The sequence below is a fragment of the Oncorhynchus keta genome, chromosome 21, assembly GCF_023373465.1.
Source record: "Oncorhynchus keta strain PuntledgeMale-10-30-2019 chromosome 21, Oket_V2, whole genome shotgun sequence".
In the NCBI taxonomy this organism is placed as follows: domain Eukaryota; kingdom Metazoa; phylum Chordata; class Actinopteri; order Salmoniformes; family Salmonidae; genus Oncorhynchus; species Oncorhynchus keta.
Genome location: NC_068441.1, coordinates 29,159,056 through 29,184,758, shown reverse-complemented (window position 1 = coordinate 29,184,758; position 25,703 = coordinate 29,159,056). Strand labels below are relative to the sequence as shown.

Here is a 25,703-nt window from a genome sequence, read left to right as displayed (position 1 = left end):
TTGATTTGAAAAAATACAAAACATACTTTTTTAAAGAGCCGTTTGGGAGTCAAAATAGCCGGCTCTTTTTGGTGACCAGAGCCGAACGAGCCGGCTCACTGAAAAGACCCGGAATGCCCATCACTAATTGGTGAGTTTCAGGCCTCGGAGAGAACATAATTGTACACTCGCAAAGTTGACTGAAAACTAGGGCTGAGGGGCTTACGTTGCAAACTTCCCTTGCTTGGCTAATCATTTGGACCACCCACCAAGATGGCGACGGGTATTCTCCCAAGGGTTTTAGGCAAGGGTTAGTGGACGAGGGTGTGTCTTTTAAGTGTTTGGACGGTAGACGGAGTGTGCATAAAGGTTCACTCCAGGGCCTGAAACTCCCCATAATTAAATTCGCGACGATTGTACATCCGCTAAAGAAATGTCCGCCAAAACTTAAAAACAACGTCAATAGAGAAGTCAACATACAAGTGTAAGTAAAAACGAATGCAAATAAGTTAGAAATTGTGATACTAATGCACATGACGGCACAAACACGTCTTGTAAAAAGTACATATGTTTTTGTTATCTTTTGGAAATTCAAAGTAAACTTGGAGTCACGACATTTTGTGTGGTCCTCCCACTACGACTCGCCAGGAAAACATGCAGTTTCTTAGGCTACAGTTTAAATGAATGATGATTAACTTCATAGGGAGAAGAAAGTGCAAGGAGATGAGCTTGTTGCACCTTTCCAATAAATATCGAGGGTCTTATTCTGGTGACATGATGATCGATGCTTGGCTGCATTTGACAAATACAAATAATATCATAATGTAGGCTATACAAATATTGCCAGCAAACCAGAAATGCAAGGTGAAGCTATTCTTGAAAGTCAGGACCATCGTTGTCCTGCAAAGACACTTTTATATTAGAAAAAAATATATTTCGCATTTAGAATTAATCGTGGAATTGAGCTTTATAGTTACGTTACGCGGTTTACATCGCGTGCCCCGTGTATCTTAAAATGATTCTGCAATCATTATTTATTCGAAAAAATGTTTATATAATTTGTCGCAATGAAGAACGTTCGACAAAATAAAAATCCACCTCAGTCTAACGGATAAAAATGTCGATCTTTAGAAATTGCGTTTTCCATTACACATGTCGCAATTACTTTTTTGTTTTTTTGCGACATTGCTTTTGTCGAATAAACCAGGGTCAATGGACACCGTCCTACTGTCCTAGTGTTATGTCAGTTTATCTATTCGTTATTTAACGTAATGAAATTGACATGAACACACGTTTTGTACATAAGCTATATCCAGGTAAGACGACGCTGATACATTCATTCCGGTGCTTGTTTTACTTTAACTTACATCTAGCTTTTTAGCCGGCTAACACCATGGCATCCAAGTTAACGTTAGCTAGCTAGCTAGCTAGCTAGCTAGGCTAATTGCTTGCCACATCATAGGTCAAAGTGAACTAACTAGCTGGTTAGTTAGTTAGCTGTCAATTATTTACTGTAAAATGATGTAAGTAGACAGCTATGTACATTAAATAACACTTATTTCGACTATTATATTATTAAGGCAGCATAAGTTAGCTAGCTAAGTTACACGTTTGGTAACTATCCAGCTAGAGTCCATGTTAACGTTAGTTGCCCAATGTTCCAGCGCTAGCCAGGGAATGTAGTTAGTTTACCTGTGGTTTGCTAGCTACCTATCCAAGGTTTTGGCGATAATCTATGTTTTTTTAAAGATATATAACAGTTAGTTAGTATAGACGTCAGAATACTGTTCAGCCAGGAAATTTGGCTGATTTCAACTGACTTCTTACATTTGCTCAGATTCCATTGGTTTGTTATGGTACTCCTTTGACGCATACTTTTACTTAATTTCAGATAGCTGCGATAGAAATGTCTAGACTTTCTGCACCCCCTTCCTATCCAGTTATTAACGACACTTGCTTGTTAGTCATTTGTTATTGACTGGGTTTCAAAGTGAGCCCATGATTTGACTGTGTTCCAATGTCAAAGTGAGCCCATGCCACCAAACAGCTTAAAATAAATACATCTAGTATATGCAGTGTAGATGGAAATTAATGGACAGTTTTTACATTGCACAAGTTTGAATAAATATCAAATACCTTTAGTCACTTAACTGTTTAAACCACAACCTTTGAGATTTGATATGAAAATGGTCAGTCTGACCTTGGTTTGACAGATATGTAGGCCTAATCATTGATTTGGACAAACTATAACATGTTCTAAACTTGCCAGACTGTTGCCACAGGCATTTATTCAGCCCTCAGACATTTCTAGGCCAAACTGTTCTGTTTCCTGATTTCAAGCCTACTCCTTGTGTCATGTGAGGAATATAGACTAAAGGTTTGTGTTTTCTTCCTAGGCTGCTATACCTTAAAGTAGATGGGTGTGTGTGTGCAAGGTCCTTGTTCCGTTAGGGAGGTTATATAGAGTGAGCTGTTTTTCACAGATTAGGTCTGTTGGAGAGAGGGGGGAGAGGAAAGGCCCCAGGTTAGGGGAAGAGCAAACTGCTCCCACTCTGTTCTCTCTCTCTCTCCCACCCAAGTTTTCAATGAGTCATGACTTTATAGTTGCACGCTTTCACAACCCCCCCATTCTCGTCAGCCTCATGCTTCTGTTTCTTGGGAAGAATGAATGATCGGGCTTCTTATTTGACAATTTTAACTCAGTATATACTCAGGTGTTGTACAACTTATTTTATTTACATTGATAGGGGTGTTTGCCCGAGGTTGTCAGGATAGCGTCTCCTGATTAGTTTTTTTCTTGTTTGGGCATTTGTAAAGTGTTGAAGGTACACTGTGTGAATGTCAGGAGGTTTTTGTTAACTTCTCATTGAGGGAAGTGAAATTTGCTCAGTGGCTACCGAATAATATGTGTTCTAACCACAGAGACCATGTTGAGGTCAATTTAAGGCTTTTGTACCAAATATTCTCACAGGGTAATATTTTTTTGTATTACATTGTTATTGATTACGACACTGTTGGGGTTAGCGCTTGCTAGAAAGGCGTTACACTATACTTGTACATGTGACTTTAAACTTGAATGAAGTAGTCATGTGCATTTGCTGAGTCATTTTGCTGTTGCAGAACTAGTTACTCAGCAGCATCAATATCAGTCGTTTCCTGTCATGGGTTATTGATACAAGTTTCAAGAGTGCTTATTTCCCATTGTAGTGAATACCTTTTTTCTAGGTTACCTTTTTTTAGTTTATCTTGTCTTGTGTAAGATCTGGTCTAGCGCTACAAATTAAAGCATGCACCAGTCAGCCTCTCACCATTTTCTATAGCGGTCCTGCTCTTCTCTGGCAGAGCAGTATTTAGACCCAAGTGGAGAAATGGTGGAAAGAAATGGAACTCTAACCCAGTTATTCCTAAACTTTTTCACTCGGGGGGGCTTCCAGCAATGGAATTTTTCTATGGACACAAGCACTGTTCATGACACAAACTGTTGACACCTGTTTTGTTGGTGGAGATAATATTGCAGGTTTAGATTATTTCCTGCAATTCTACACATTTTGTCATGAGGTGCAAAGAAAACGTTGCAGTTTTAAAGCATTTTTTGTTGTTGTAATTTTATTCATTTGCCCTGTCTGTGTACTCGTGTTATTTGAGTGACAGAAAAATTACAACTATATCTATGGGCTAAAAAAAAGCCAATTAAAAAACAAACAACAAACATTCGCTGACATAGTCTAGTTGATCTGGACATTTCTGCTAAGTTAAAAATGGCTCTCTAAGGTATGCAGTGACTAACCTAATAAAAGGAATTAATGATGCACTACTCAATTTCAAAATTGCACCTTGTGCATTCTACTATTAAAACTTTCAAGATTAAGTTTTAAAGCCGAGTTTGCGCGCGCCCCCCCCCCCACACACAGACCCCTTGGGCGTTTGGGAACCACTGCTCTAATATAGAGATGCTCTGTTTTTTTGACACCACACTCTAAAAGGCTCTTGTTTTGTCTAATCTTGATTATTGTCCAGTCGTGTGGCGAGGAAAGACCTAGTTAAGCTGCAGCTAGCCCAGAACAGAGCGGCATGTTTTGCTCTTCATTGTAATCAGAGGGCTGATATAAATACTATGCATGCCAGTCTCTCTTTGCTAAGAGTTGAGTAGAGACTGACTGCATCACTTAATCTTTTTATAAGAAACATTGTGTTGAAAATCCCAAATTGTTTGCATAGTCATCTTACGCACAGCTCTGACATACACACATATCCTATCAGACATGCCACCAGGGGTCTTTTCATAGACCCAAATCCAGAACAATTCAAGAAAACGTACAGTATTATATAGAGCCCTTACTGCATGGAACTTCCTTCCATCTCATATTGCTCAAATAAGCAGCAAACCTGGTTTAAAAAAAACAGAAAGTAACATCTCTCGGCACAACGCCTCTCCCCTATTTGACCTAGATAGTTTGTGTATGCATTGATATGTAGACTACGTGTGCCTTTAAAAAAAAAATGTAGTTCTGTCCTTGCTGTTCTTGTCAAATTATGTTTTGTGTGGACCTCAGGAAGAGTAGCTGCTGCTTTTGCTAATGGGGATCCTAATAAAATCCCAAACCAACTGTTTACTAACACTGATCCTTCAGTGATTCAGTGGGTGACTGGAGTGACAGCCTGCAGATAAACTCTGGTCATTGTGGGTAATTGGTCAGAAATTAAGGCTAGAGATGGAAGCATACTTTTTTCAAACCCAAAATAAGTGTTACTGGTCTCTGCAGTGTTGTATTATATATATTTCTCTCTTAATATTTAGTTTAATTTCAGTTGCCTGTTTCCAGACAGATCTCCAGTCTCTGCGTTTCCAGAGCTCCCCCTCCGCCCCCCCTTTAACCCCAACCCACACTGATGGAGACAGAGCGGGAAGCCGACCTCCTGGAAGGTAACGTTAACAGAAACAAGACATTCCACCACACTAACTCCCACGACTTACTGTGGTCAGCTCAGCAAACATGGTGCATTATAGGCTCTATGCCAGTATACACAATACATTGTAGAAAAAATAACTCCCGAACACACGATTTACCTCTGCACATTTTCGATCCAATACCTTTTTCAAGACAGTGAGATTCACCTTGTTGTTTTTAGGGCATTAACTCCCAGCACCACAATGACATAAGCTTGGTGGTAGTGTGTGTGTTAACCCTCTTCTAAAGTGTCAAGAAGTGACACTGCTCTTTTGGGAAACAGCATGGTCATTGTTTTCAACTTGTGCCTTGGACTTAGAAGGGATGTGTTATTATGTTCTCGTGTGTGTGTGGGGGGGGGGATGATGATGATGATGATGATGTGGCAATAGAAATCAGGAGTTTGTGACCAAGCTTTCTTTCCTTGGGTTGAAGGGGAACGGGTTAGTAAGTTAGTCTTTGTCATCCTGAGTCTGACTCGTGTATTGAAATAGGAAGTTATAGCCCATGTAAGCAACGCTCCTGTTAGAAGTAGACTTGGACCCAAAGAGACTGTAGTGCGAGAGGAACCTTTGGGAGATGAAGGAAGAGAAGCCCAATGAACAGTCCAACCTGAGTAAGTACAGATCATTGTATCAGACCATCGGTAGAGTGGTACACTGTCAGTGTAAGAGTGTAAGGAGGAGGATGCATTAAGGGTCTAGAATTCTTGTGTAATGATGTGATTATTGGGCTTTTGATTCATATGATGTGACAATTCATGTGATCACTCTGTTCATATTTAACCTGTAACGCAAATAGATATTTGGCCTTAGTATTGCTCTTTGTTTAGCCTACTTTTCAGAGGTATGATGTAGCCTATTCATGTAAAAATTGCATTGAAAGATAAAAATGACACCTTCTATTAAGCTATTGGGTGGCAGGTAGCCTAGCGGTTAGCGCATTGTTCTGGTAAAGGATAGGTCGCTGGTTCGAATGCCAGAGCCAACAAGGTGAAAAATTAGCCAACGTGCCCTTGAGCAAGGCACTTAACCCTAATTTGTTCCAAGGGCGCTGTACTACTACGGCTGACCCTGTAAAACAGCACATTTCACTGCACCTATCTGGTGTATGTGACAATAAAAATATTGTAAAAAATGTTTTACTTTACGTATCTTTTACTTTAACCTGAAGTGTTTCAAAATGTGTCATAAAAACGGGTTTGTTGGCCCTTCCTGGAGACTCAGCCAGGTTAAGAGTTGATTGACACTCCCTTTACAGACTTTAATGTGGCACTTCCTTGTTGAAGTTGGCAAACGCTTCTGTCATTAGTCATACATGCTTTCAAGTGACTGTATAGATGGCTTGAGGAGACTGAAAGTATGGCATTCAATCTCTTGACTGTGGCACGGTTGCCATTGAATTTCTGCTTTAATTTGCACCTGAATCAAATCAAATGTTATTTTTCACATGCGCCGAATACAACAGGTGTAGATGAATAAACAGTGAAATGCTTATTTACAGGCTCTAACCAAAAGGTGTTAGGTGAACAATATGTAAGTAAAGAAATAAAACAACAGTAAAAAGACTATATACAGTAGCGAGGCTATAAAAGCCCTTAACCAACAATACTATTTTATTTTCTTAAAATTGCAAGTATTTACTAAAATAAACTGAAGTAAAAAAATTAAATAAAAAATAATAATTAAGGAGCGACAATAAAATAACAGTAGTGAGGCTATATACAGGGGGTACCAGTACAGAGTCAATGTACAGAGTCAATGTACAGAGTCAATGTGCAGGGGCACCGGTTAGTCCAGGTAATTGAGGTAATATGTACATGTATTATAGGTAAAGTGACTATGTTTGGAAAATAGAGTAGCAGCAGTGTAAAGGGGGGGTACAATGCAAATAGTCCTGGTAGCTGTGTGATTAGCTTTTCATGAGTCTTGTGGCTTGGGGGTAGAAGCTTTAAAGAAGCCTTTTGGACCTAGACGTGGCGCTCCGGTACCGCTTGCCGTGCGGTAGAAGGGAAAACACACTATGACTAGGGTGGCTGGAGTCTTAGGCAATTGTTTGGGCCTTCTTCTGACATGCCTGGTATAGAGGTTCTGGATGGCAGGAAGCTTGTCCTGGGCAGTACGCACTACCCTCCGTCGTGCCTTGCGGTCGGAGGCCGAGCACTTGCCATACCAGGCGGTGAAGCAACCAGTCAGGATGCTTTTGATGGTGTAGAACTTACTTTTTGAGGATTTTTTTATTTTAATTATTATTATTATTATTATTATTATTTTTTTTTTACCTTTATTTAACCAGGTAGGCTAGTTGAGAACAAGTTCTCATTTGCAACTGCGACCTGGCCAAGATAAAGCATAGCAGTGTGAACAGACAACACAGAGTTACACATGGAGTAAACAATTAACAAGTCAATAACACAGAAGAAAAAAAGGGAGTCTATATACATTGTGTGCAAAAGGCATGAGGAGGTAGGTGAATAATTACAATTTTGCAGATTAACACTGGAGTGATAAATGATCAGATGGTCATGTACAGGTAGAGATATTGGTGTGCAAAAGAGCAGAAAATTAAATAAATAAAAACAGTATGGGGATGAGGTAGGTAAAAATGGATGGGCTATTTACCGATAGACTATGTACAGCTGCAGCGATCAGTTAGCTGCTCAGATAGCAGATATTTGAAGTTGGTGAGGGAGATAAAGGTCTCCAACTTCAGCGATTTTTGCAATTCGTTCCAGTCACAGGCAGCAGAGAACTGAAACGAAAGGCGGCCAAATTTGAGGACCCATGCAAATTATTTTCAGTCTCCTGAGGAGGAATAGACTTTGTTGTGCCCTCTTCAAGACTGTCTTAGTGTGTTTGGACCATGATAGTTTGTTGGTAATCTGGACACCAAGGAACTTGAAGCTCTCAACCTGCTCTACTACAGCCCCGTCGATGAGAATGGGGGAATGCTCAGCCCTCCCTTTTCCTGTAGTCCACAATCATCTCCTTTGTCTTGATCGCGTTGAGGGATAGGTTGTTATTCTGGCATCACACTGCCAGGTCTCTGACCTCCCTATAGGCTGTCTCATCGTTGTCGGTGATCAGGCCTACCACTGTTGTGTCATTGGTAAACTTAATGATGGTGTTGGAGTCGTGCCTGACCGTGCAGTCATGGGTGAACAGGGAGTAGAGGAGGGGACTGAGCACGCACCCCTGAGGGGCCCCCGTGTTGAGGATTATGGTGGCAGATGTGGTGTTACCTACCCTTACCACCTGGGGGCAGCCTGTCAGGAAGTCCAGGAACCAGTTGCAGAGGGAGGTGATTTGTCCCAGGGTCCTTCGCTTAGTGATGAGCTTTGAGGGTACTATGGTGTTGAGCGCTGAACTGTAGTCACTGAGTAGCATTCTCACAAAGGTGTTCCTTTTTCCCAGGTGGGAAAGGGCAGTGTGGAGTGCAGCCTCTGTGTATCTGTTTGTGTGTATGCAAATTGGAGTGGGTTTAGGGTTTCTGGGATAATGGTGTTGATGTGAACCATGACCAGCCGTTCAAAACACTTCATTGCTACAGATGTGAGTGCTATGGGTCGGTAGTCATTTAGGCAGGTTACCTTGGTGTTCTTGGGCACAGGGACTGGTGGTCTGCTTTAAATATGTTGGTATTTCAGACGCGGTCAGGGAGAGGTTAAATGTCAGTGAAGACACTTGCCAGTTGGTCAGCGCATGCTCGGAGTACACGTCCCGGTAATCCGTCTGGCCCTGCGGCCTTGTGAATGTTGACATGTTTAAAGATATTAGTCACATCGGCTATGGAGAGCATGATCACAGTCGTCAAGGAACAGCTGATTGTCTTATGCATGCTTCAGTGTTGCTTGTCTCGAATCAAATGGTGTGGAACATAGCTTGGTCATGGGAAGAGTGTGGGTAGAATAGAATCTCTCTTCATATTGCTCAGGGTCATGTGATCACAGTAGTTTTCATGTCACTCACTCACACACTCAATTCAATTCAAGGGCTTTATTGGCATGGGAAACATATGTTAACATTGCCAAAGCAAGTGAGGTAGACAACATATATATATATATATATATATATATATAAAGTGAAATAAACAATAAAAATTAACAGTAGACATCACACATACAGAAGTTTCAAAACAACAAAGACACTACAGATGATATATATATATATACAAATGGTAAAGGACACAAGATAAAATAAATAAGCATAGATATGGGTTGTATTTACAATGGTGCGTGTTCTTCACTGGTTGCCCTTTTCTCGTGGCAACAGGTCACAAATCTTGCTGCTTTGATGGCACACTGGAATTTCACCCAGTAGATATGGGTTTTGGAAAATATGAAATTTTTCAAAATTGGATTTGTTTTCGAATTCTTTGTGGATCTGTGTAATCTGAGGGAAATATGTCTCTCTAATATGGTCATACATTGGGCAGGAGGTTAGGAAGTGCAGCTCAGTTTCCACCTCATTTTGTGGGCAGTGAGCACATAGCCTGTCTTCTCTTGAGAGCCATGTCTGCCTACGGCGGCCTTTCGCAATAGCAAGGCTATGCTCGCTGAGTCTGTACATAGTCAAAGCTTTCCTTAATTTTGGGTCAGTCACAGTGGTCAGGTATTCTGCCGCTGTGTACTCTCTGTGTAAGGGCCAAATAGCATTCTAGTTTGCTCTGTTTTTTTGTTAATTCTTTCCAATGTGTCAAGTAATTGTCTTTTAGTTTTCTCTTGATTTGGTTGGATCTAATTGTGCTGCTGTCACTCTCTCTCACACACACAGAGGAACCTCCTCAGGAGAATGGGGTCATCCAGAGCACCCAGGGCCTGTACAGCTCCACCTCCCCTCCGGCCTCAGACGACGAGCCTTTCTCCACATACTTTGAGGAGAAGGTGCCCATTCCAGAGGATGTCACCCAGGTACTGAGGCGATGTGCCCTATGACCTCACAGGCATTATTAAAACAGAGCCCAGGACCTCACACAGATTATCTAGAAAACCACAGGGATTATTAACACCAAGCCTATGATCTCAGGGTCTATGACATCACAGTAAGTATTACTCAGAGGGTTATGACGTCAACGTCTATGACCTCACACAGATGAACCCAGAGCCTATGGCATCACATTTGCAATTATGACCTTATAAAATACAGTACCAGTCAAAAGTTTGGACACACGTACTCATTCAAGGGTTTATTTTCTTTTTACTATTTTCTACATTAAGAATAATAGTGAAGACATCAGAACTATGAAATAACACATGGAATCATGTAGTAACCAAAACAGTCTTAATCAAAATATATTTTATAATTTAGATTATTCGAAGTAGCCACCCTTTGCCTTGAAGACAGCTTTACACCCTCTTGGCATTCTCTCAACCAGCTTCATGAGGAATGCTTTTCCAAAAGTCTTGTAGGAGTTCCCACATCTGCTGAGCACTTGTTTTCTGTGTTTCCTTCATTCTGCGGTCCAACTTATCCCAAACCATCAATCAAATCCAATTGTATTTGTCACATGCGCCGAATACAACAGGTGTAGTAGACCTTACAGTGTAATGCTTGCTTACTTACAAGCCCTTAACCCCAGTGGAATGCTTACTTACAAGCCCTTAACCAACAATGCCGTTTTAAGAAAAGAGAAAATAATAACAAATTATTAAAGAGCAGCAGTAAATAACAATAGCGGAGCTATATACAGGGGGTACCAGTACAGAGTCAATGTGCGGAGGCACTGGTGTCGAGGTAATATGGTAGTATAGATATAACAGAGTAGCAGAAGTGTTCCAGAGGGGGGAAGGAAATGCAAATACTCTGGGGAGCCATTTGATTAGCTGTTCAGGCATCTTATGGCTTGGGGATGGAAGCTGTTTAGATGCCTCTTGGACCTAGACTTGGCACTCTGGTACGGCTTCCTGTAGCAGAGGGAACAGTATCACTAGGGTGGCTGGAGTCTTTGGCAATTGTTTGGGCCTTCCTCTGACACCGCCTGGTATATAGGTCCTGGTTTGCAGGAAGCTTGGCCCCGGTGATGTACTGGGACGTACGGACTATCCTCTGTAGTGCCTTGCGGTCAGAGGCCGAGCAGTTTCCATACCAGGCAGTGATGCAACCAGTCAGGATGCTCAAGCTGTAAAACCTTTTGAGGATCTGAGGACCCATGCCAAATGTTTTTAGTTTCCTGTTGTTACCTAGCCTTACCACCTGTGGGTGGCCCGTCAGGAAGTCCAGGATCCAGTTGCAGAGGGAGGTGTTTTGTCCCAGGGTCCTTCGCTTAGTGATGACCTTTGAGGGCACTATGGTGTTGAACGTTGAGCTGTAGTCAATGAATAGCATTCTCACAAAGGTGTTCCTTTTGTCCAGGTTTGAAAGGGCGGTGTGGAGTGCAATAGAGATTGCATCGTTTGTGCGGTATGCAAATTGGAGTGGGTCTAGGGTTTCTGGGATAATGGTGTTGATGTGAACCATGACCAGCTTTTCAAAGCATTTCATGGCTACAGATGTGAGTGCTACAGGTCGGTAGTCATTTAGGCAGGTTACCTTAGTGTTCTTGGGCATAGGGACCATGGCGGTCTGCTTGAAACATGTTGGTATTAGACTCGGACAGGGAGAGGTTGAAAATGTCAGTGAAGACACTTGGCAGTTGGTCAGCGCATGCTCGGAGTACACGTCCTGGTAATCCGTCTGGCCCTGCGGATTTGTGTATGTTGACCTGTTTAAAGGTCTTACTCACGTAGGCTATGGAGAGAGTTATCACAGTCATCCGGAACAGCTGATGCTCTCATGCATTCCTCAGTGTTGCTTGCCTCGAAGCGAGCATAGAAGTTTTTTTACCTCGTCTGGTAGGCTCGTGTCACTGGTCAGTTCTCGGGTGTGCTTCCCTTTGCAGTCTGTAATAGTTTGCAGGCCCTGCCTCATCCGACGAGTGTGTCGGAGCTGGTGTAGTACAATTCAATCTTAGTCCTGTCACTGTACTTATTGATCAAGCAAGTGACTGATGTGGTGTACTCCTTAATGCCATCAGAGAAATCGCGGAACATATTTGATAGAGGAATTCTAAATTCCTTTATGTTTTATTGCCAAAACCAATTCGCACTCATTTCTAATTCATTAATGAATTGTAAGTTCATTAATTATGCATGAAGTAGAATGAGACCAGTCTTAAAAGCGTAAAGTAACAGCGTTTATTACAAGGGAGTACTCAATGCTTACACACATTTCCACAGGTTATAAACTGAAAATGACGTCAGCGTTTTCCAAACTTTCTATTCCACAAGCAGAGGGGCCCTCTAGCTCTTGAGCCTTCGCGTTATCAGCACGAAGTCAAGGCCAGTCAGCATAAATCAACATTCCCGACAATCTGGAGATGGCCCGTTCCCACCACCTGGAGATTTGTACAACTGAATGAACTAAGGAACAGACCTTCATTGTTACAAACTCCTGACTACATTATATACAATTGGGAAAGGGGGCAAGAGAGAGAACTCGCATGTACAGTACATTATAGCATTTGGACTAGTCAGTTTCTGATTGGAATGTATACATAATTAGTCATTCCAACCATATTTTCCTCTATCAATATTCCAGTCTGTGCTAGCAAAGCATTCGTGTCGTTTAACATCTGCTTCATCTGACCACTTTTTTTTATAGACTGAATTACTGGTGCTTTTCTGCTTTAATTTTTGAAAGCAAGAATCAGGAGGATAGAATTATGGTCAGATTTGCCAAATAGAGGGTGAGGGACACGTCTGTGTGTGGAGTAAAGGTGGTCTTGAATTTTATTTTCCTCTGGTTGCATATGTAATATGCTAAAGAAATGAGGTAAAACTGATTTTGTTTCCCTGCATTAAAGTCACATGGAGTGCTGCCTCTGCATGAGGGTTTTCCAGTTTGCTTATGGCTGTATACAGCTCATTGAGTGTGGTTTCAGTGCCAGCATCGGTCTGTGGTGGTAAGAAAAACACACGTGTTTTACCAGAGGCTGCTGTTCTGTCTTGTCGATAGTGTATAACCTGCCAGTTGTATGTTCTTAATGTCGTCGTTCAGCCACGACGGTGGGAACCACACACGCAGCGATTATCTGTTCACCTACTGAACCAAAAATCTCATATTTAGACTCCTCAGACCAAAGGATAGATTTCCACTGGTCTATTGTCCATTGCTTGTGTTTCTTGGCCCAAGCAAGTCTCTTCTTATTATTGGTGTCCTTTAGTAGTGGTTTCTTTGTTGCAATTTGACCATGAAGGCCTGATTCACACAGTCTCCTCTGAACAGTTAATGTTGAGATTTCTGTTTACTTGAACTCTGTGAAGCATTTATTTGGGCTGCCATCTGAGTTGCAGTTAACTCTAATGAACTTATCCTCTGCGGCAGAGGTAACTCTGGGTCTTCCTTTCCTGTTGCGGTCCTTATGAGAGCCAGTTTCATCGTAGCGCTTGATGTTTTTTGCTACTGCACTTGGAGAAACTTTCAAAGTTCTTGAAATGTTCCGGCTTGACTGACCTTCATGTCTTAAAGTAATGATGGACTGTTTCTCTTTGCTTGTTTGAGCTGTTCTTACCATATGGACTTGGTCTTTTATCAAATAGGGCTATGTTCTTTTTACCCCCCTACCGTGGTCACAACACAACTGATTGGCTGAAACGCATTAAGAAGCAATGAAATTCCACAAATTATTTTAACAAAGCACACTTGTTATTTGAAATGCATTCCAGGTGACTACCTCATGAAGCTGGTTGAGAGAATGCCAAGTGTGCACAGCTGTCATCGTGGCAAAGGGTGGCTATATAATGTTTAGTTTAACACTTTTTTTTTTAGCTTACTACATGATTCCATGTGTTACATAGTTTTGATGTTTTTACTATTATACAATGTTGAAAAATGTAAAAATGAAGAAACCCTTGTTTAGGTAGTATGTCAACTTCTGACTGGTACTGTATATTACGTCACAGTTGAGTCATAGAGCCTATGGCATCACAGGGCCTATCTTCTAAGTGTGTATGACCTCAAAGAGCATATTATGCTAAGCTGATGACCTGAATAAAGTGATACACAAAGATACTATTAGTATAGAATAATTTAGAAATTATAACATCAATGACTGGTAATACTTCATGGTAAGATTTATTTTCAGGCTTTGATTGTAATATTTGCGATCCTCTCTTTTCAGGTGTTCAGTTTCCGTAAACTCTGGGCCTTTACGGGACCTGGTTTTTTGATGAGCATCGCCTATCTTGACCCAGGGAACATCGAGTCCGACCTGCAGTCTGGAGCTAAAGCTGGCTTTAAGGTGAACACAAACCTTCATTCAAGGGACAGGGGTACCAAATCAAATGTTATACGTCACGTGCTTCGTAACCAATAGGTGTAAACTAACAGTGAAATGCTTACTTACGGGCCCTTCCTAACAATTCTGAGAAAGGAAAAATAGAGAAATAATAGATAAGTAATACACAATGAGTAACAATAACTTGGCTATATACATGGGGTACAAATACCGAGTTGATGTGCTGGCGTACGAGGTAATTGTGGTAGATACAGTGGGGCAAAAAAAGTATTTAGTCAGCCACCAATTGTGCAAGTTCTCCCACTTAAAAATATGAGAGGCCTGTAATTTTCACCATAGGTACACTTCAAATATGACAGACAAAATGAGAAAAAAAATATCCAGAAAATCACATTGTAGGATTTTTTTATGAATTTATTTGCAAATTGTGGTGGAAAATAAGTATTTGGTCACCTACAAACAAGCAAGATTTCTGGCTCTCGTACCTTCTTCTTTAAGCGGCTTCCCTGTCCTCCACTCGTTACCTGTATTAATGGCACCTGTTTGAACTTGTTATCAGTATAAAAGACACCTGTCCACAACCTCAAACAGTCACACTCCAAACTCCACTATGGCCAAGACCAAAGAGCTGTCAAAGGACACCAGAAACAAAATTATAGACCTGCACCACCAGGCTGGGAAGACTGAATCTGCAATAGGTAAGCAGCTTGGTTTGAAGAAATCAACTGTGGGAGCAATTATTAGGAAATGGAAGATACAAGACCACTGATAATCTCCCTCGATCTGGGGCTCCACGCAAGATCTCACCCCGTGGGGTCAAAATGATCACAAGAACGGTGAGCAAAAATCCCAGAACCACACGGGGGGACCAGGTGAATGACCTGCAGAGAGCTGGGACCAAAGTAACAAAGCCTACCATCAGTAACACACTACGCCGCCAGGGACTCAAATCCTGCAGTGCCAGACGTGTCCCCCTGCTTAAGCCAGTACATGTCCAGGCCCGTCTGAAGTTTGCTAGAGAGCATTTGGATGATCCAGAAGAAGATTGGGAGAATGTCATATGGTCAGATGAAACCAAAATATAACTTATTGGTAAAAACTCAACTCGTCGTGTTTGGAGGACAAAGAACACCATACCTAATGTGAAGCATGGGGGTGGAAACATCATGCTTTGGGGCTGTTTTTCTGCAAAGGGACCAGGACGACTGATCCGTGTCAAGGAAAGTATGAATGGGGCCATGTATCGTGAGATTTTGAGTAAAAACCTCATTCCATCAGCAAGGGCGTTGAAGATGACACGTGGCTGGGTCTTTCAGCATGACAATGATCCCAAACACACCGCCCAGGCAATGAAGGAGTGGCTTCGTAAGAAGCATTTCAAGGTCCTGGAGTGGCCTAGCCAGTCTCCATATCTCAACCCCATAGAAAATCTTTGGAGGGAGTTGAAAGTCCGTGTTGCCCAGCAACAGCCCCAAAACATCACTGTTCTAGAGGAGATCTGCATGGAGGAATGGGCCAAAATACCAGCAACAGTGTGAACCTTAAAAGACTTACAGAAAACGTTTGACCTCTGTCATTGCCAACAAAGGTATTGAGTATTGAGAAACTTTTGTTATTGACCAAATACTTATTTTCCACCATAATTTGCAAATAAATTCATTAAAAATCCTACAATGTGATTTTCTGGATTTATTTTGTTTTTGTCTGTCATAGTTGAAGTGTACCTATGATGAAAATGACAGGCCTCGCATCTTTTTAAGTGGGAGAACTTGCACAATTGGTGGCTGACTAAATACTTTTTTTGCCCCACTATATTTTGATTGAACACTTTTTGTTTTTTGCTTACTACATGATTCCATATGTGTTATTTCATAGTTTTGATGTCTTCACTCTTATTTTACAATGTTGAAAATAGTAAAACTAAATTAAAACCCTTTAATTAGATGTGTCCAAACTTTTGCCTGGTACTGTATGTAAATAGAATATTCTTTTTTTTTTATTTACATTTGAAAGTATTTGCTTTGTCATTATGGGCTATTGAGTATAGATTGAGGGGGAAGAAAACAATTGAATCAATTTTAGAGTAAGGTTGTAACAAAATGTGGGAAAAAGTCAAGTGGTATCAACATTCTGAATATGTTGTACATATAATTTCATTCTAAAGTTTGGGGTCACTTAGAATTTTTCTCTTTTGAATCACTTTTTTGTCCATTTTAAAATAACATCAAATTGATCAGAAATACAGCGTCGACATTGTTAGTGATGTAAATTACTATTGCAGCTGGAATATCTACGTAGGCATACAGAGGACCATTTATCAGCAACCATCAAATCAAATCAAATCAAATTTATTTATATAGCCCTTCGTACATCAGCTGATATCTCAAAGTGCTGTACAGAAACCCAGCCTAAAACCCCAAACAGCAAACAATGCAGGTGTAAAAGCACGGTGGCTAGGAAAAACTCCCTAGAAAGGCCAAAACCTAGGAAGAAACCTAGAGAGGAACCGGGCTATGTGGGGTGGCCAGTCCTCTTCTGGCTGTGCCGGGTAGAGATTATAACAGAACATGACCAAGATGTTCAAATGTTCATAAATGACCAGCATGGTCGAATAATAATAAGGCAGAACAGTTGAAACTGGAGCAGCAGCACAGTCAGGTGGACTGGGGACAGCAAGGAGCCTTCATGTCAGGTAGTCCTGGGGCACGGTCCTAGGGCTCAGGTCAGTTGAAACTGGAGCAGGAGCATGGCCAGGTGGACTGGGGACAGCAAGGAGTCCTCATGTCAGGTAGTCCTGGGACATGGTCCTAGGGCTCAGGTCCTCCGAGAGAGAGAAAGAAAGAGAGAAGGAGAGAATTAGAGAACGCACACTTAGATTCACACAGGACACCGAATAGGACAGGAGAAGTACTCCAGATATAACAAACTGACCCTAGCCCCCCGACACATAAACTACTGCAGCATAAATACTGGAGGCTGAGACAGGAGGGGTCAGGAGACACTGTGGCCCCATCCGAGGACACCCCGGACAGGGCCAAACAGGAAGGATATAACCCCACCCACTTTGCCAAAGCACATCCCCCACACCACTAGAGGGATATCTTCAACCACCAACTTACCATCCTGAGACAAGGCCGAGTATAGCCCACAAAGATCTCCGCCACGGTACAACCCAAGGGGGGCAACCCAGACAGGCCGAACACAACAGTGAATCAACCCACCCAGGTGACGCACCCCCAGGGACGGCACGAGAGAGCCCCAGCAAGCCAGTGACTCAGCCCCGTAACAGGGTTAGAGGCAGAGAATCCCAGTGGAAAGAGGGGAACCGGCCAGGCAGAGACAGCAAGGGCGGTTCGTTGCTCCAGAGCCTTTCCGTTCACCTTCCCACTCCTGGGCCAGACTACACTCAATCATATGACCCACTGAAGAGATGAGTCTTCAGTAAAGACTTAAAGGTTGAGACCGAGTTTGCGTCTCTGACATGGGTAGGCAGACCGTTCCATAAAAATGGAGCTCTATAGGAGAAAGCCCTGCCTCCAGCTGTTTGCTTAGAAATTCTAGGGACAATTAGGAGGCCTGCGTCTTGTGACCGTAGCGTACGTGTAGGTATGTACGGCAGGACCAAATCAGAGAGGTAGGTAGGAGCAAGCCCATGTAATGCTTTGTAGGTTAGCAGTAAAACCTTGAAATCAGCCCTTGCTTTGACAGGAAGCCAGTGTAGAGAGGCTAGCACTGGAGTAATATGATCAAATTTTTTGGTTCTAGTCAGGATTCTAGCAGCCGTATTTAGCACTAACTGAAGTTTATTTAGTGCTTTATCCGGGTAGCCGGAAAATAGAGCATTGCAGTAGTCTAACCTAGAAGTGACAAAAGCATGGATTAATTTTTCTGCATCATTTTTGGACAGAAAGTTTCTGATTTTTGCAATGTTACGTAGATGGAAAAAAGCTGTCCTCGAAATGGTCTTGATATGTTCTTCAAAAGAGAGATCAGGGTCCAGAGTAACGCCGAGGTCCTTCACAGTTTTATTTGAGACGACTGTACAACCATTAAGATTAATTGTCAGATTCAACAGAAGATCTTTGTTTCTTGGGACCTAGAACAAGCATCTCTGTTTTGTCCGAGTTTAATAGTAGAAAGTTTGCAGCCATCCACTTCCTTATGTCTGAAACACATGCTTCTAGCGAGGGCAATTTTGGGGCTTCACCATGTTTCATTGAAATGTACAGCTGTGTGTCATCCGCATAGCAGTGAAAGTTTACATTATGTTTTCGAATAACATCCCCAAGAGGTAAAATATATAGTGAAAACAATAGTGGTCCTAAAACAGAACCTTGAGGAACACCGAAATGTACAGTTGATTTGTCAGAGGACAAACCATTCACAGAGACAAACTGATATCTTTCCGACAGATAAGATCTAAACCAGGCCAGAACTTGTCCGTGTAGACCAATTTGGGTTTCCAATCTCTCCAAAAGAATGTGGTGATCGATGGTATCAAAAGCAGCACTAAGGTCTAGGAGCACGAGGACAGATGCAGAGCCTCGGTCCGATGCCATTAAAATGTCATTTACCACCTTCACAAGTGCCGTCTCAGTGCATCACTCCTATGTTCCAATGGCACGTTGTGTTAGCTAATCCAAGTTTATTTTAAAAGGCTAATTGATCATTAGAAACCCTTTTGCAATTGGCTTGGCTTCTTGCTGCACTCGCGAAACAGGTGGTCAGCCTGCAAAAAATGCTGATTACTGATTTTGTTGTGAGAATTTGAAATCGGCTCGAATTAAAATGTCACCGGAAGAAATGGCAGGAAGCTTTTTACGGGTGCCTACCAATTGTGCTATTGTGGTTTTTTGTGTGTTATTTGTAAATTATTTTGTACATAATGTTTCTGCAACCGTATCTTACGGGAAAAAAGAGCTTCTGGATATGAGGACAGCGATCACTCACCTCGTGTTAGATAAAGATTTTTTTCTACAACGAGGACAGTGCGCAAGACATTCTCCAAACACCCCACAGGGCCGACATCCTTGTTATTTGCAAGAGGTTGCGACGCAGGTACAGAGGTCAGACAGCCAGATGCCTGGTCAGTACCCAGAGAAGGCGACTTGGAAAGCTGCCGTTATCGTCAATACTACTCGCCAATGTGCAATCATTGGACAATAAATTAGACGAGGTACGATCACAAATATCCTACCAACGGGACATCAAAAGCTGTATAATATCAAATGTTTGTAAATTTGGTAAATATGACCACAACACTATCCTCCTTATTCCTGCTTACAAGCAAAAATTAAAGCAGGAGTCACCAGTGACTTGGTCTATAAAAAGTGGTCAGATGAATCGAATCAAATCAAATGTATTTATATAGCCCTTTGTACATCAGCTGATATCTCAAAGTGCTGTACAGAAACCCAGCCTAAAACCCCAAACGGCAAGCAATGCAGGTGTAGAAGCACGGTGGCTAGGAAAAACTCCCTAGAAAGGCCAAAACCTAGGAAGAAACCTAGAGAGGAACCAGGCTATGTGGGGTGGCCAGTCCTCTTCTGGCTGTGCCGGGTGGAGATTATAACAGAACATGGCCAAGATGTTCAAATGTTCATAAATGACCAGCTTGGTCAAATAATAATAAGGCAGAACAGTTGAAACTGGAGCAGCAGCACGGCCAGGTGGACTGGGGACAGCAAGGAGTCATCATGTCAGGTAGTCCTGGGGCATGGTCCTAGGGCTCAGGTCCTCCGAGAGAAAGCACACTTAAATTCACACAGGACACCGAATAGGACAGGAGAAGTACTCCAGATATAACAGACTGACCCTAGCCCCCCGACACAAACTACTGCAGCATAAATACTGGAGGCTGAGACAGGAGGGGTCAGGAGACACTGGCCCCACCCGAGGACACCCCCGGACAGGGCCAAGCAGGAAGGATATAACCCCACCCACTGTGCCAAAGCACAGCCCCCACACCACTTGAGGGATATCTTCAACCACCAACTTACCATCCTGAGACAAGGCTGAGTACAGCCCACAAAGATCTCCGCCATGGCACAACCCAAGGGGGCGGCGGAGCAGATGCTAAACTACAGGACTGTTTTGCTGTTTTGTCACAGACTTGAATATGTTCAGGGATTTTTCCGATGGCATTGAGTACACCACATTAGTCACAGGCTTTATCAATAAGTGCACCGAGGACGTCGTCCCCACAGTGACTGTACATACATGCCCCAACCAGAAGCCATGGATTACAGGCAACATTCATACTGAGCTAAAGGGTAGAGCTACCGCTTTCAAGGTGCGGGACTCTAACTCGGAAGCTTACGAGAAATCCTGCTATGCCCTGTGATGAACCATCAGACAGGCAAATTGTCAATACAGGGCTAAGATTGAATCATACTACACCGGCTCCAACACTTGTCTTATGTTGCAGGGCTTGCAAACTATTAGACTACAAAGGGAAGCACAGCTGCGAGCTGCCCAGTGACACGAGCCAGACGGGCTAAATAACTTCTATGCTCGCTTCGAGGCAAGCAACACTGAGGCATGCATGAGAGCATCAGCTGTTCCGGACGTCTGTTGTCATGCTCTCTGTAGCCGACGTGAGTAAGACCTTTAAACAGGTCAACATACACAAGGCTGCGGGGCCAGACGGATTACCAGGACTTGTGCTCCGGGCATGTGCTGACCAACTGGCAGGTGACTTCACTGACATTTTCAACATGTCCCTGACTGAGTCTGTAATACCAACATGTTTCAAGCAGACCACCATAGTCCCTATGCCCAAGAACACAAAGGCAACCTGCCTAAAAGACTACTGACCCGTGGCACTCACATCTGTAGCCATGAAGCGCTTTGAAAGGTTGATAATTGCTCACATCAACCCCATTATCCCAGAAACCCTAGACCCATTCCTGTTTGCATACCGCCCAAACAGATCTACAGATATTGCAATCTCTATTGCACTCCACACTGCCCTTTCCCACCTGTACAAAAGGAACACTTATGTGACAATTATATTCAGTGACCACGACAATTGCTCGCACTCTTGACCGCAAGGCACTACAGAGGGTACTGGGCCGTACACACATCACTGGGGCTAAGCTGCCTGCCATCCAGGAACTCTACACCAGGCGGTGTCAGAGGAAGGCCCTAAAAATTGTCAAAGACCCCAACCACCCCAGTCATGGACTGTTCTCTCTACTACCGCATGGCAAGCGGTACTGGAGTGCCAAGTCTAGGTCCAAAAGGCTTCTTAACAGTTTTTACCCCTAAGCCATAAGACTCCTGAACAGGTAATCAAATGGCTACCCGGACTATGCATTTTGTGCCCAACCCTTCTTTTTACGCTGCTGCTACTCCCTGTTTATTATATATGCATAGTCCCTTTAACTATACATTCATGTACATACTACTTCAGTTGAGCCGACCAACCAGTGCTCCCGCGCATTGGCTAACCGGGCTTTCTGCATTGTCTCCCACCACCTGCCAACTCTTTTTACGCTACTGCTGCTCATCATATTTGCTTAATAACTTTAACCATAGCCACATGTACATACTACCTCAATCAGCCTGACTAACCGGTGTCTGTATGTATCCTCTCTACTTGTATAGCCTCGCTACTGTATAGAGGTTGACCGATTGTTTTATTTTTTAATTAGGGCCGATTTCAAGTTTTCATAACAATCGGAATTTGGTATTTTTGGGTGCCGATTTTGCCTATTTTTATTTTTTATAAATACCTTTATTTAACTAGGCAAGTCCAGTTTTGAACACATTCTTATTTTCAATGACTGCCTAGGAACGGTGGGTTAACTGCCTTGTTCAGGGGCAGAACGACATATTTTCACCTTGTCAGCTCGGGGGATCCAATCTTGCAACTTTACAGTTAACTAGTCCAAGGCAATAACCACCTGCCTCTCTCTCGTTGCACTCCACAACTGCTGTTACACGAATGCAGTAAGCCAAGGTAAGTTGCTAGCTAGCATTAAACTTATCTTATAAAAAAAAAAAACAATCAATCATAATCACTAGTTGACTACACATGGTTGATATCACTAGATATTATCTAGCGTGTCCTGCGTTGCATATAATCTGACTGAGCATACAAGTATCTGACTGAGCGGTGGTAGGCAGAAGCAGGCGCGTAAACATTCATTCAAACAGCACGTTCGTGCATTTTGCCAGCAGCTCTTAGTTGTGCGTCAAGCATTGCACTTTTTATGACTTCAAGCCTATCAACTCCCGAGATTTACATTTACATTTAAGTCATTTAGCAGACGCTCTTATCCAGAGCGACTTACAAATTGGTGCATTCACCTTATGACATCCAGTGGAACAGCCACTTTACAATAGTGCATCTAAATCTTTTAAGGGGGGTGAGAAGGATTACTTTATCCTATCCTAGGTATTCCTTAAAGAGGTGGGGTTTCAGGTGTCTCCGGAAGGTGGTGATTGACTCCGCTGTCCTGGCGTTGTGGGGGAGTTTGTTCCACCATTGGGTGGCCAGAGCAGCGAACAGTTTTGACTGGGCTGAGCGGGAACTGTACTTCCTCAGTGGTAGGGAGGCGAGCAGGCCAGAGGTGGATGAATGCAGTGCCCTTGTTTGGGTGTAGGGCCTGATCAGAGCCTGGAGGTACTGAGGTGCCGTTCCCCTCACAGCTACGTAGGCAAGCACCATGGTCTTGTAGCGGATGCGAGCTTCAACTGGAAGCCAGTGGAGAGAGCGGAGGAGCGGGGTGACGTGAGAGAATTTGGGAAGGTTGAACACCAGACGGGCTGCGGCGTTCTGGATGAGTTGTAGGGGTTTAATGGCACAGGCAGGGAGCTTAGCCAACAGCAGTAATCCAGACGGGAGATGACAAGTGCCTGGATTAGGACCTGCGCCGCTTCCTGTGTGAGGCAGGGTCGTACTCTGCGGATGTTGTAGAGCATGAACCTACAGGAACGGGCCACCGCCTTGATGTTATTGAGAACGACAGGGTGTTGTCCAGGATCACGCCAAGGTTCTTAGCGCTCTGGGAGGAGGACACAATGGAGTTGTCAACCGTGATGGCGAGATCATGGAACGGGCAGTCCTTCCCCGGGAGGAAGAGCAGCTCCGTCTTGCCGAGGTTCAGCTTGAGGTGGTGATCCGTCATCCACACTGATATGTCTGCCAGACATGCAGAGATGCGATTCGCCACCTGGTCATCAGAAGGGGGAAAGGAGAAGATTAATTGTGTGTCGTCTGCATAGCAATGATAGGAGAGACCATGTGAGGTTATGACAGAGCCAAGTGACTTGGTGTATAGCGAGAATAGGAGAGGGCCTAGAACAGAGCCCTGGGGGACACCAGTGGTGAGAGCGCGTGGTGAGGAGACAGATTCTCGCCACGCCACCTGGTAGGAGCGACCTGTCAGGTAGGACGCAATCCAAGCGTGGGCCGCGCCGGAGATGCCCAACTCGGAGAGGGTGAAGAGGAGGATCTGATGGTTCACAGTATCGAAGGCAGCCGGTAGGTCTAGAAGGATGAGAGCAGAGGAGAGGGAATTAGCTTTAGCAGTGCGGAGCGCCTCCGTGATACAGAGAAGAGCAGTCTCAGTTGAATGACTAGTCTTGAAACCTGACTGATTTGGATCAAGAAGGTCATTCTGAGAGAGATAGCGGGAGAGCTGGCCAAGGACGGCACGTTCAAGAGTTTTGGAGAGAAAAGAAAGGGATACTGGTCTGTAGTTGATGACATCGGAGGGATCGAGTGTAGGTTTTTTCAGAAGGGGTGCAACTCTCGCTCTCTTGAAGACGGAAGGGACGTAGCCAGCGGTCAGGGATGAGTTGATGAGCGAGGTGAGGTAAGGGAGAAGGTCTCCGGAAATGGTCTGGAGAAGAGAGGAGGGGATAGGGTCAAGCGGGCAGGTTGTTGGGCGGCCGGCCGTCACAAGACGCAAGATTTCATCTGGAGAGAGAGGGGAGAAAGAGGTCAGAGCACAGGGTAGGACAGTGTGAGCAGAACCAGCGGTGTCGTTTGACTTAGCAAACGAGGATCGGATGTCGTCGACCTTTTCAAAATGGTTGACGAAGTCATCTACAGAGAGGGAGGAGGAGGGGGGGGGGAGGATTCAGGAGGGAGGAGAAGGTGGCAAAGAGCTTCCTAGGGTTAGAGGCAGATGCTTGGAATTTAGTGGTAGAAAGTGGCTTTAGCAGCAGAGACAGAGGAGGAAAATGTAGAGAGGAGGGAGTGAAAGGATGCCAGGTCCGCAGGGAGGCGAGTTTTCCTCCATTTCCGCTCGGCTGCCCGGAGCCCTGTTCTGTGAGCTCGCAATGAGTCGTCGAGCCACGGAGCGGGAGGGGAGGACCGAGCCGGCCTGGAGGATAGGGGACATAGAGAGTCAAAGGATGCAGAAAGGGAGGAGAGGAGGGTTGAGGAGGCAGAATCAGGAGATGGGTTGGAGAAGGTTTGAGCAGAGGGAAGAGATGATAGGATGGAAGAGGAGAGGGTAGCGGGGGAGAGAGAGCGAAGGTTGGGACGGCGCGATACCATCCGAGTAGGGGCAGTGTTGGATGAGAGCGAGAGGGAAAAGGATACAAGGTAGTGGTCGGAGACTTGGAGGGGAGTTGTAATGAGGTTAGTGGAAGAACAGCACCTAGTAAAGATGAGGTCGAGCGTATTGCCTGCCTTGTGAGTAGGGGGGGAAGGTGAGAGGGTGAGGTCAAAAGAGGAAAGGAGTGGAAAGAAGGAGGCAGAGAGGAATGAGTCAAAGGTAGACGTGGGGAGGTTAAAGTCGCCCAGAACTGTGAGAGGTGAGCCGTCCTCAGGAAAGGAGCTTATCAAGGCATCAAGCTCATTGATAAACTCTCCGAGGGGACCTGGAGGGCGATAAATGATAAGGATGTTAAGCTTGAAAGGGCTGGTAACTGTGACCGCATGAAATTCAAAGGAGGCGATAGACAGATGGGTAAGGGGAGAAAGAGAGAATGACCACTTGGGAGAGATGAGGATCCCGGTGCCACCACCCCGCTGACCAGAAGCTCTTAGGGGTGTGCGAGAACACGTGGGCGGACGAAGAGAGAGCAGTAGGAGTAGCAGTGTTATCTGTGGTGATCCATGTTTCCGTCAGTGCCAAGAAGTCGAGGGACTGGAGGGAGGCATAGGCTGAGATGAACTCTGCCTTGTTGGCCTCAGATCGGCAGTTCCAGAGGCTACCGGAGACCTGGAACTCCACGTGGGAACTTGAATGTTAGCTTTCTTACATAGCACATATTGCACTTTTTCTTTCTTCTCCAACACTTATTATTTAAAAAAATTGAACATGTTTCATTGTTTACTTGAGGCTAAATTGATTTTATTGATGTATTATATTAAGTTAAAATAAGTGTTAATTCAGTATTGTTGTAAATGTCATTATTACAAATAAAAAAAATATTAAAATCGTCTGAGTAATCGGCATCTGCTTTTTTGGTATCAGTATCGGCGTTGACAAATCATAATCGGCCGACCTCTACTACTGTATATAGCCTGCCTTTTTACTG

At 43.7% G+C, this 25,703-nt stretch overlaps 1 protein-coding gene across 3 annotated transcripts in view; it reads left to right on the top strand.

The window, feature by feature from the left end:
• The first annotated feature begins 1,130 nt into the window (after positions 1–1,130).
• Positions 1,131–25,703, top strand: part of LOC118400401 (natural resistance-associated macrophage protein 2-like) — a 46,723-nt gene continuing 22,150 nt past the window's right edge. For 2 of the 3 annotated variants that reach the window (XM_052473668.1, XM_035797241.2), the window contains exons 1-3: positions 5,387–5,544; positions 9,701–9,837; positions 14,085–14,204. In XM_052473668.1, coding sequence (XP_052329628.1) covers positions 5,508–5,544; positions 9,701–9,837; positions 14,085–14,204 — 294 coding nt within the window. In that variant the 5' untranslated portion in view covers positions 5,387–5,507. Of the gene's footprint in view, positions 1,296–4,802; positions 4,904–5,386; positions 5,545–9,700; positions 9,838–14,084; positions 14,205–25,703 lie in introns of those variants that run through there. The other variant, XM_035797242.2, reaches the window with a different exon arrangement.